Genomic DNA, 12,502 nt, shown 5'->3' on the forward strand with positions numbered 1-12,502 from the left:
ACTGCAATGGATAAGAGAATACCTTACAGGGAGGCAACAACGAGTCATGGTACGTGACGAGGTGTCAAAGTGGGCGTCTGTGACAAGCGGGGTTCCACAGGGGTCAGTCCTTGGACCTGTGCTGTTCTTGGTATATGTGAATGACATAACGGAAGGGATAGACTCAGAAGTGACCTTGTTTGCGGACGATGTGAAGTTAATGAGAAGAATCAAATCGGAAGAGGATCAGGCAGGACTACAAAGAGACCTGGACAGGCTACAAGCCTGGTCCAGCAACTGGCTCCTTGAGTTTAACCCCACCAAATGCAAAGTCATGAAGATTGGGGAAGTGCAAAGAAGACCGCAGACACAATATAGTTTAGATGGCCAAAGTCTGCAAACCTCGCTCAAGGAAAAAGATCTGGGGGTGAGTATAACACCGAGCATATCTCCTGAGGCGCACATCAATCAGATAGCTGCTGCAGCATACGAGCGCCTGGCAAACCTACGGATAGCGTTCCGATACCTCAGTAAGGAGTCGTTCAAGACTCTGTATACCATTTACGTCAGGCCCATACTGGAGTATGCAGCACCAGTTTCGAATCCACACCTAGTCAAGCAAGTCAAGAAGTTAGAGAAAGTGCAAAGGTTTGCAACAAGACTAGTCCCAGAGCTACGGGGATTGTCCTACGAAGAAAGGTTGAGGGAAATTGGCCTGACGACACTGGAGGCCATGATAACGACATACAAAATACTGCGCGGAATAGACAAGGTGGACAAAGACAGAATGTTCCAGAGATGGGACACAGACACAAGAGGTCACAATTGGAAGTTGAAGACTCAGATGAATCAAAGGGATGTTAGGAAGTATTTCTTCAGTCATAGAGTAGTCAAGCCGTGGAATAGCCTAGAAAGTGAAGTAGTGGAGGCGGGAACCATACATAGTTTTAAGGCGAGGTATGATAAAGCTCATGGAGCAGGGAGAGAGAGGACCTAGTAGCAATCAGTGAAGAGGCGGGGCCAGGAGCTATGACTCGACCCCTGCAACCACAAATAGGTGAGTACAAATAGGTGAGTACACACCTACCATCCAACTTATGACCTGCTCGACTTACGACCACTCGATTTACGACTGTAAGTCGAGTGGTCGTAACAGGGAATACACCAACAAGTGCTGGATGACATACACACAACTGAGGAGGTGGTGAAGAAGCTGCTAAGTGACATTGATACCTCAAAGGCAATGGGACTGGACATCTCCCTGTGGGTCCTTAGAGAGGGAGCAGAAATGCTGTGTGTGCCACTAACCACAATCTTCAACACATCCCTTTGAAACTGGTTAACTACCTGAGGTATGGAAGACAGCAAATGTAGTTCCCATTTTTAAAAAAAGGAGACAGAAAAGAGGCACTAAACTATAGACCAGTGTCACTGACGTGTATAGTACTCAAAGGAATGGAGAAGATTATCAGGAGAAGAGTGGTGGAGCACCTGGAATAGAACAAGAGTACAAATGCCAACCAGCATGGATTTATGGAAGGCAAATCCTGTCACAAACTTTCTGGAGTTTTATGATAAAGTAACAGAAGTATGACAAGAGAGAGGGGAGGGTTGATTGCATTTTCTTGGACTGCAAGAAGGCCTTTGACACAGTTCCTCACAAGAGATCAGTGCAGAAGCTAGAGGATCAGGTGTGTATAACAGGAAAGGCACTGCAATGGATCAGAGAATACTTGACAGGGAGGCAACAACAAGTCATGGTATGTGATGAGGTATCACAGTGGGCACCTGTGACGAGCGGGGTTCCACAGGGGTCGGTCCTAGGACCAGTGCTATTTTTGGTATATGTGAACGACATGATGGAAGGGTTAAACTCAGAAGTGTCCCTGTTCGCAGATGATGTGAAGTTGATGAGGAGAATTAAATCAGATGAGGATCAGGCAGGACTTCAAAGAGACCTGGACAGGCTGGACACCTGGTCCAGCAACTGGCTTCTTGAATTTAACCCCGCTAAATGCAAAGTCATGAAGATCGAGGAAGGGCAGAGAAGACCGCAGACGAGTATAGGCTAGGTGGCCAAAGACTGCAAACCTCGCTAAAGGAGAAAGATCTTGGGGTGAGTATAACAACGAGCATTTCTCTAGAAGCACACATCAACAAGACAACTGCTGCAGCATATGGGCGCCTGGCAAACCTGACAACAGCGTTCCGATACCTCAGAAAGGAATCGTTCAAGGCACTGTACACCGTGTGCAAGGGGCCCATACCGGAGTATGCAGCACCTGTTTGGAACCCCCACTTGATCAAGCACGTCAAGAAATTAGAGAAAATGCAAAGGTTTGCAACAAGGTTAGTTCCAGAGCTAAGGGAAATGTCCTATGAAGAAATGTTAAGGGAAATCAGCATGACGACACTGGAGGACAGGAGGGTTAGGGGAGACATGATAACGACATACAAAATACTGCGTGGAATAGACAAGGTGGACAGAGACAGGATGTTCCAGAGAGGGGACACAGAAACAAGGGGTCACAATTGGAAGTTGAAGACCCAGATGAGTCAAAGGGATGTTAGGAAGTATTTCTTCAGTCATAGTCAGGAAGTGGAACAGCCTAGCAAGTGAGGTAGTGGAGGCAGAAGCCATACATAGCTTTAAGATGAGGTATGATAAAGCTCATGGAACAGGGAGAGAGAGAGGACCTAGTAGCACTCAGTGAAGAGGCAGAGCCAGGAGCTGAGTCTCGACCCCTGCAACCACAATTAGGTGAGTACAATTAGGCGAGTACACACACACATCAGACTTCTCCCATCGCTTCATTTTATAAATGAGAATGAAACAGATTACTTTTTATGTAAGAAATTCTGCCAAGTGCCTGATAACATCTGGCAGATTTATTGCAGCACATGAACAGCATTAAATAACTTGTATTTCTCAAAAATCATAAGCTGGCACAAACTCAAAAGTACCAATATGAGGTGAAATAGAAAGTGGTGTCCTCTTGCAAGGTTGAAGTTGCCAAGGCTGCAATACCAACCTTGCCTTGCCTTAAGCCGTACACCTTGGTTCAACACTTTCCACCTGCTCTTTCTTTACCAGAGTTTTGATAACCAAGTGAAAAATAATCACTACATATTGTAATCTTATTTTTCTGATTAGAGTATACCTCTTCAAAACAAATACTGAACTACTTATTTACTGGAAAGAATTTATAAATATGGGAGATACTGGAATTATCCTTCACTGAAGCATTATTTATTCTGCTTCATAAAATCCCTCATAAGACTAGCATAACATAGTGCCATACAGTTTTATTAGGATGATACTCACATTTAGAATGACAGCTGTTAGAATTCTCATTGAAGTCTACAATACAGAATTTGAATTATTATCATAAGAACATAAGAAAGGAGGAACACTGCAGCAGGCCTGTTGGCCCATACTAGGCAGGTCCTTCACAATCCATCCCACTAACAAAACATTTGCCCAACCCAATTTTCAATGCTACCCAAGAAATAAGCTTTGATAATTCTATTTACCTATGTGAAAGTCCCACTCAAATTCAACCCCTCACACTCATGTTTTTATCCAACCTAAATTTGAAACACATATATTCTCTTGGAACAGTATTTTCAAAGGAACCATAATAAATAATACATTAATAATGATCTTAGTGAAAAGCATTCAACTTGTGAGAGCCATTCTACACTGACTGGTAGAACAAAATGTACGAAACTGTCTGTATGGAACAATACTGGTCCACCAGAAATTTAAACTTTAATAAAATGAACCATTTTAGCAGGAATAAAACAATATTGTACAGCAGTGTAAAAAAAAAAAAAAAAAGCATACCATATTTCAATAGCTTGGGAATCTGGCATGTAAATCATGATACAGCCTTTCCTCACTTAACAATGGAGTTCCATTCCTGAGGCCACAATGTAGGTTTACATTGATGTGCGTAGCGCTCCGACCTTGATTTTCTCCATTTGAAAGCATGTAAAAATCGGATGTAGATCTACATTCGGAGCACTACGCATGTCAACGTAGATCTACGTTAGGACAGTTTAAGGGTTAAACAAATTCGTCACTAAGTGAGGAGCATACTATAATGGTAGTGAGTTTGTGTCAACCATCTTTGATATTGTTTTCATGTCACCTTTCTACCATTTATAACATTTCTGGTATACGTATATTTAAATGGTTATACAGTAGTGTACTGTATAGTGAAATAAACAGAATAAAGGAAATCGGCTCTAATGTACATTATTTAGGTATGAATACTAGTCAGAGCCTGTTGTAAGTCCAAGGTGTCAATAAACAAGTGCATCACTAAGTGAGGAGCGGCAATATTTCAGATTAAAAAAAAAAAAAAAAAAGTATATTGCAACCATAAACCAAGGGATGTAAATTGCGACACTTTTTCATTAAAAATGGTCAGGTTACTATCAGTGCCGTGTCATTTGCCACATTAATTTTTTCCACCTATAGTGCAATATGTACTGTACTTTGCAGTTGAAACAAGTTTTGTCATCTATGATTCAGACTTGGTTTATCTCAATAACACTATTAATAATGAGCTCATAAACATAACCACCTGGAGGACTCCCAACAGATTCCCTCTTAATACTGACAAGACTTTCTACATGATACCTGGTGTAATATACTTGGAGAGGGTTTTTGGGGATCAATACCCCTGCAGCCCAGTTTGTGATGTACGTCTCAATAAATGAGTCCCTTGTTGCAAGACAAAATGCAAGAAAATTCTTAGGTATATATGCCAACAGGAAGATCTTCAAAACAGTGGATATCCTATCTATGTTTAACACTATATATGCCTGTACTACTCTTTACGCTATCCTTATTTCACCTATGGTTTTTGTGCCTGGGGATCCATCACAGTAAATCACCTCCAGCCCCACTCTTCAAAAGTTTAAACTTACACAACATACAAAAGCACCTTCTTACCTCAATAAGATTCGTGACAGCATTCTTCTATGTTCAAAAACATCTTGAAACCTGTTTGTTGATTTTTTATCCAGTGTTCATTTGAATCTGAGTGTTAAAAGATGAGAGCAAATCCACTCACCAGGTGATATACAGCTACTGTATTTGTAAATTTATAAGATCCCAAGCCTTCTCGGGAGCAAATACAATACTAGTGATACAGTACAAAAACCCTAGCTTGATGTAGCTTTGCTGTACACAAATTCACTTTATGCTTTCTACCAGTGATTCTCTGTGTGGTATAAGGTCATTCTTATTCAAGTAGTGCAGTTTGAAAAATGTAATGAAGATTCCTATATTGAAGAATTGAGCATTAATAACCTTTCTGAGATTACTATAGGTTCCATGGGCCTGGAATGCACCTAGAGAATAAAATAAGGGACACCTGCCATACTCTCTCTGACCAAGTGACATAATTAGTGTCTGCATCAAACTGAAATTTATTGAAATTGAAAAAAAAAATCCAAAATTCAAAACCTTTAGCACATGCAAATGCAATATTTAAGGCAGCATATTTGCTGCATACAATCACTTAATTAGAATGCTGCAGATGGAGGAAAACAATCTTATCACACTGATATGCCTTGACTACCTTGATGGGTTGCAGTGGGTTATTTGGAGATGGCTGGACAATCTCTGGAATAGCTTCCAACACCATTTTCACCCTTCAAACTTTGAAGCAGATGCTTGCCACAGGATCTCACACATCAGCTTCCAACACTGGCACCTTCACACGCACACTGCCTCATGAAGCATGACACCCAGGGTCACTCTCCACTCACACACACCATTTTTACTACTATTATTATTATTATTGTATTAGCATTACTTTCATGAAGTTGCCATAATACGTGTGTAAAACATTTTCTTACATAATGCAATCATTTTAATTAAATTATACAACCTTCAGGAAAATAAGTTAAAAAAATAATCAAGAAATAGACAGATGGCAACAGGGAGAGCCACCACTAGTGATCCACTTTCACTTATACTTCCTCAGTCATTCTCACCACTCAAATTCTCACTCATAAGACATTCTCAGTATTTCATTTATATGACCAAGAATATAAAAAAAAAACTTTAAAACTATGTTAATATTCAATCAGAATGTTTATGTATAAAAAAAAAGGCCAGTTTTTACAATGACCTGCATGTTTATTTGACTAACTTAAAATTTCATCAAACCATTAAATTAGGACTGCAATGGTGATTAATGACTGTCCCAAACTTATGTAATTATGCAAAATATGTAAAAATCTCTTAGCATTCTGTGTTAGATCACAAGTGAAAGTGGCAAATGAATTATTCTTGAACACGAGTGAATTAAAAAACTGTTGATGTATTGTCACATTACAAAAAGAGAGGGTTATGAGCTTTTGTTTACGAATTTCGTTATACATACCTAAAGATACAATAGTCAACAATGTTCCCAGGAACCCCACCTGCTTCAACCTTGACCTGCAAGCTACACCTCTTTTTGTCACTGCATTTTGGCATTCATTTCCTTCAGTTAGCTATCTTATAAAGCATACTGACTGATTCCTTTACATTAACCAGATAAATAGGAAACCTCGTGAACAAAAGCCGTTCTAATGTGCCTAAACCAAATGTCTGACAGAGAAACTGACAGACCATAACAAGCTCCCCTCAGTATGCATGTAAAAAAAAAAAGAATTTCCTAAAATGATAACTTACTTTACTATCTTATTTACAATACAGTGTTCAAAAAGAAATGCAACTCATAGAGAATTCAAATATTTTAACTTTTTTTTCTACACGAGTGGTCCCCAATTAGAAGAATGTTTATACTTCAAGAAAGAATGTTCATTTATTTTATTTATTTATTTATTTATTTATAATTTGAGCACACATACAGAGGTACAAAAAAATACAGATAAGAGCAGCATGCCAAAGCCACTTATACTATGCATAGCATTACGGGCTGGCTTAAAATTAACTTAAGATTGTTGAAAGCTGCATTTAAGATTAAAGATTATCAAGTCAAAAGGGAGAAATATAAACAGAAAAATACTGCAAACACTTTCTCCAAACAATTCAAGCGTCTAATGCCTTTATAATATATTTAATAAAACTAGAGTGTTTCAGATCCACAAAAATGAAAGGAAAGCAGTGTGTGTTTACTGAAGACTAGATTATAGACATTCATGCTGCAGTGATCAGTAAGCTGAAGGTGTTCATAAGGAGGTTTCCTTTTCAGAGTGGTGTCTCGGTAGGTTCTGCTTGCAATGTACTACATTTGTTGGTGAAACTAATTGCTTACAAAATAAAGGGGTTCGCATATTGCTATTTAGAAATTGCATTAAACATTTCCTTTACTGTCAACAGTTTACGGAAACAGACTCTTAATGATGAAGAACTGCACAAATGGTTCTGGGTAGAGGACGAGGACCCCAATGGAAACAAGTCACTTTGACATTTCTAGGTTATCCTAGGTAATTTACACTGTATGATAATTGTACTTGTGTACCTGTGCCTAAATAAACTTATTTGTTTTTAACACAACGGCTGTCTCCCACCAAGGCAGGGTGACTCAAAAGAAAGAAAAACCCAAAAAAGAAAAAAACTTTCATTATCAGTCAACACTTTCACCATCACTCATACATAATCACTGTTTTTGCAGAGGCGCCCGGATACGACAGTTTAACCTGTAAACGGTCCAAGCAGATCTACGTTCACATGTGTAGTGCTACAAAAGTAGATCTGTTTTTTTACATATTTTCAAATATAACAAAAAAAAAAAAGTAGATCAAAGTTTTTTACACATTTTCAAATGTAAAAAAAAACAAAAAGAAGATCTTTTTTTACAAACTTTCAAATGTTGAGAAAACGTATATATACGTTTGGACCGTTTATGGGTTAAATAGTCACTCCAAACTGCCAATATCCCAAACCCCTTGGCTTAGATTTCCAGCAAACATGCTCACGCACTTTTGCTGGAAATCCAAGCCACTCGCCCACAAAACCTCTTTTACCCCCGAGGGCGACCCCTACCCACCTTCCTTCCCCTACAAATTTATACGCTCTCCAAGTCACTCTACTTTGTTCCATTCTCTCTAAATGACCAAACCACCTCAACAACCCCTCTTCAGTCCTCTGACCAATACTTTTAGTAACTCCACACCTCCTCCTAATTTCCACACTACAAATTCTCTGCATAATATTTACGCCACACATTGCCCTTAGACAGGACATCTCCACTGCCTCCAGCCACCTCCTCGCTGCAGCATTTACAACGCAAGCATCACATTAATTCTCAAAATCATGGAATAAGGTTGAATAAAATTTCTCATCGGGTACACTTATAAGAAATCATCATTGCTAGTGCACTCAGCTCACACACTGAGGTCTGTGGTTTGATTCCCAGTATGGGTGAAAACATTAGGACATGCTTCCTAAAGACACCTGCTGACCCTCTTCACCTATCAGTAAAACAGGTACCTGGGTGTTAGTTGACTGGTGTGGGTCACACCCTGGGAACAAAAGTGACCTAATTTGCCCAAAATTCTCTACATAACAAGGGGGCTTTCTATATAGTAGTATGTCCTTAAAGTCAGCTATGGTCTGTATACATTGTACATGCACTTGTAGAAATAGATTAAACCATACCACGGGTGGGGTTTGATCCCGCAGTCAGAGAGCCTCAAAACCCAAGGTATGGTTTGTTTGCAATCATGTCATTACGATTTCGTGAGTCATAGAAATAGATTATTATTACTATTCTCCTTAACCCAGCCTAACCATACCTTACCCCAGCATAACCATATCTTAACCTAGCCTAATCATGACTCATGAAATCGTAATGCCAAGATCATAAAAACTCACTGAACGTAGAGTTTGGCCCTGAGGCAAGCAGTTCTAAAACTAGCAGCCTAGTTGGATCATACATTGTCATATAAATGTCATAAAGTACATTGTAATATAAATGACAATGTACTTTATGAGGTAAAGAATGATTACATTATGTGGATAAGAAAAAATAAAGAAGGACCCTGATTAACTGTCTAATTCGTTTCGAGGAAGTTGATATCTTAGGTTAAGTTATCATTAAATGTCACTTAATATATCTACATTGATAATACTGTACAGGTATTCACTTGGTAACTATCAAGTTGAAATACAAATTTCTGATATACACTGTATTATAATCACAAATGCCTGACAGCTGGGTAACTAAGAGTGTTGAAGACTATTTGTATGGCAATGGGAAAGTGATCAGTTTGTACATATTTAAATACAAATAATTAAAATGAAAATAAATGAACGTGGTACATTTGGTAATGTAGTTCAATAGTTATTCACAGTTATGTACCCATTTTCTGGTGAAATAGCCTAGGCCTTTGTAATTACATCCACATGTTGTATGTCTTAGTAAAATATAGGAGTAAACAAAACTAAACTAGAAGTACTGGATATTAAATGAAGCAAAAGCCAAGTCCTAAAAAGACAGCCAACATAAATCATACAAAAGCAGCATATATCTCATCACCTGTATATATCTGATGATGTATACTGGTAATTTTGGGTAAAATTGAAAATTAAAATCATTGGTGACACTAAGAGGAGCCAAAGACATCCCCAAAATTCCACCAGCCCCCCTTTTCCACCCCCCATCCAGAAACAAATTAACATTCTTTCAGACATATCCCCTGGCCCCCAATCCCAAGCAAACTGTCGACCCTAAGCTGCCTTTCCTACATAAAACTTCAGCAGTTGTCCCTGATTAAAATCTATATATCCCAATATAAATTTTGACAAGACGTTGTTTAACAAATATTATTTTCTAATATGGAAAAGGTTGTAGTAATGATTTGCATTTCATATAAAAACATAATCCTCACAGTCTAGAGTACAAATTATGTCTCCGTATGTGACAAGTTAAAAAAAAAAACTCGTTTCTCAAGTTCATGAGTAAATAATATACACTGTTAAATGCTAACATAATGTATATTCTCTAGCACATTTTCTCTTTTTTTACTGTCAAAAAAAAAGTTAAGCACTACACACTGACTACTTGGTAATGTCTAGCCTACAGGGGCAGCATATAGCATATTGGCCTAGCCATATCCAATGAAAACTGGTCAAAACTGCGAAACATACGTAAAACTTCTGGTTTTTAAGCCCAGCTCTTCAATTATAAGTGGAAAATGTGTTCACCCGGGCCCCACCTTCATCACCACCCCCTGGCTAATACACATGCCAGGGACACTGGGGGGACACATACGAGTATCACCAGATATTTACTCACAATGAGTGACTTGCGAGGGGCAGTAGGATCATCTTCTGACTCATCAGAGTCTTCACCTGAGGTAAGTTTCCTCCGTCTCCTCCTGTCCGCCATGTTTGTCTTCTTTCACTACTGCCTCCCTCCCTCACATACTAAATTTAGATAACTTAACTCCCATTTCACTCTGAATTCGTTATTCCTGCAATCGAGTCTATTATTCTGGTAAAGGTGTTATTACCACCACAACTAGTTAAGCTAAGAGAACGTTGTGGCTCAGGACCTGGACCCAGTATGTATCTAATCTTTAACTTGGTTATAATATTTTTAAGGACGATATTAAACCCTCAAGCAGTTTAATTAAATACTTATAAGTACTCCTGTGGACTATCAGTCACTTGTATTAAGTGTACTCTAACTCACATTACTAGAAAACGAGATTGATACTTTTTTTTTCTGGAAGATAATTATTAATACACTGCTGTGTTTAATATACTAATGTGTCCAGGAAACCAATATAAACATGGCCATTGAACAAAGAAATACGTTTTTAAGCCTTATGATTAGTTTGCTCGAAATCGATTAGATAATTCGTGGCTTTTTTTTTTTCTGTGTCTTCATCTGTATCATAACTAAGTTTATTAAGATACAGGTACATATAAATACAGTTACATAAATTATCATACATAGCAGTATATGTGTATATTACCCATGATAACTCAAGAAGGTCATAGTGACTTATTTTCACTGGGGTCCTTGACTCATGTATAATAATAATAATAATAATAATAATAATAATAATAATAATAATATCTTTATTTACTACAAGTACAAGGTATACAGTCCTAGCTGACATCAGTGACATACTACTATATAGAAAGCCACTTGTTATGCTGAACATTTCGGGCAAATTAGGTTAGTTTTGTCCCAGGATGCGACCCACATCAGTCGACTAACACCCTGGTACCTATTTTACTGATGGGTGAACAGAGACAGGGACAGCAGGTGTCTTATGGAAACACGTTCCTAATGTTTTCCAGCCATACCGGAGGAGATTCGAACCCCGGACCTCAGTGTGTAAGTTGAATGCGCTAGTGATCGATAACTATGTATGTCTACTGTAATTCTTGTATGTCTCATAAGAATGTGTGCGCGAGCGCGCTAGTGTGGGTGTATGATCCACTTAATATATGTATTTATAACTCATTACAATTGTGACCAGGTGTGGACGTATCAGTGGTTCATTACTTTGTAATTTGTTCATGACTGTAACCATGTATAGGAGTGAAGCTAATTCATTACCTCTGTAACTTGCCATGATTGTGACCAGATCTACCTGGAGTTCATTACCTTTGTAACTAGTTCAGCTATCATAACTTTGGGGTCCAGTCACTGGACCCATTATGTACCTTTGTAATCTTTTGACTACCGCCCACAGGATGGGTATGGGGTGCATAATAAAGATATTAAACTAAAGTGTGTGTGTGTGTGTGTGTGTGTGTGTGTGTGTGTGTGTGTGTGTGTGTGTGTGTGTGTGTGTGTGTGTGTGTGTGTGTTAGTTACCATTTTGTCCTAGGCACATGTCGATTAGACACTAGGCCTGTTGTATTGTGTGTGTGTGTGTGTGTGTGTGTGTGTGTGTGTGTGTGTGTGTGTGTGTGTGTTAGTTACCATTTTGTCCTAGGCACATGTCGATTAGACACTAGGCCTGTTATATTGTGTGTGTGTCAGTGTCAGTGTGTGTGTGTGTGTGTGTGTGTGTGTGTGTGTGTGTGTGTGTGTGTGTGTGTGTGTGTGTGTGTGTGTGTGTGTGTGTGTGACTCAACAATCAATATTTGCACCAATAACTTATTACAGTTGTGACCGGGTGTGGAAGTGTGAATTGCTCATTACACTATAATTTGTTCATGATTGTAGCCATGTATAAACGTAAGTAACCATTCTTACAGTATTCATTACCTTTGTAACTTGTGAACTCATTACCTTTGTACCTAGTTCAGCTATCAAAACTTTGAGGGCCCAGCCCCTGGACCCATTGTGTACCTCTGTAATCTGTAAATACCTTTGTAACTTGTCATGATTGTGACCAGACCTACCTGGAGTTCATTACCTTTGTAAATTGTGAGTTCATTACCTTTGTAAATTGTGAGTTCATTACCTTTGTAAATTGTGAGTTCATTACCTTTGTAAATTGTGAGTTCATTACCTTTGTAAATTGTGAGTTCATTACCTCCTGGCGCTATAAAAGGCTCCATCCTGTCACTTCATCTCTATATTGT

The 12,502-nt window shown here is 38.7% G+C and overlaps 1 protein-coding gene across 2 annotated transcripts in view; it reads right to left on the reverse strand.

Annotated features, from left to right (window-relative positions):
- LOC128689634 (protein CASC3) overlaps nucleotides 1-10,525 on the reverse strand; it is a 45,757-nt gene extending 35,232 nt beyond the window's left edge. The window contains exon 1 of one of the 2 annotated variants that reach the window (XM_053777995.2): nucleotides 10,248-10,525. In XM_053777995.2, the coding sequence (XP_053633970.1) occupies nucleotides 10,248-10,340 (93 nt within the window). In that variant the 5' untranslated portion in view covers nucleotides 10,341-10,525. Of the gene's footprint in view, nucleotides 1-5,573; nucleotides 5,729-10,247 lie in introns of those variants that run through there. The other variant, XM_053778003.2, reaches the window with a different exon arrangement.
- Between the last annotated feature and the right edge of the window lie 1,977 nt (nucleotides 10,526-12,502).

This window comes from Cherax quadricarinatus, chromosome 1 (genome assembly GCF_038502225.1).
Source record: "Cherax quadricarinatus isolate ZL_2023a chromosome 1, ASM3850222v1, whole genome shotgun sequence".
Classification (NCBI taxonomy): Eukaryota; Metazoa; Arthropoda; class Malacostraca; order Decapoda; family Parastacidae; genus Cherax; species Cherax quadricarinatus.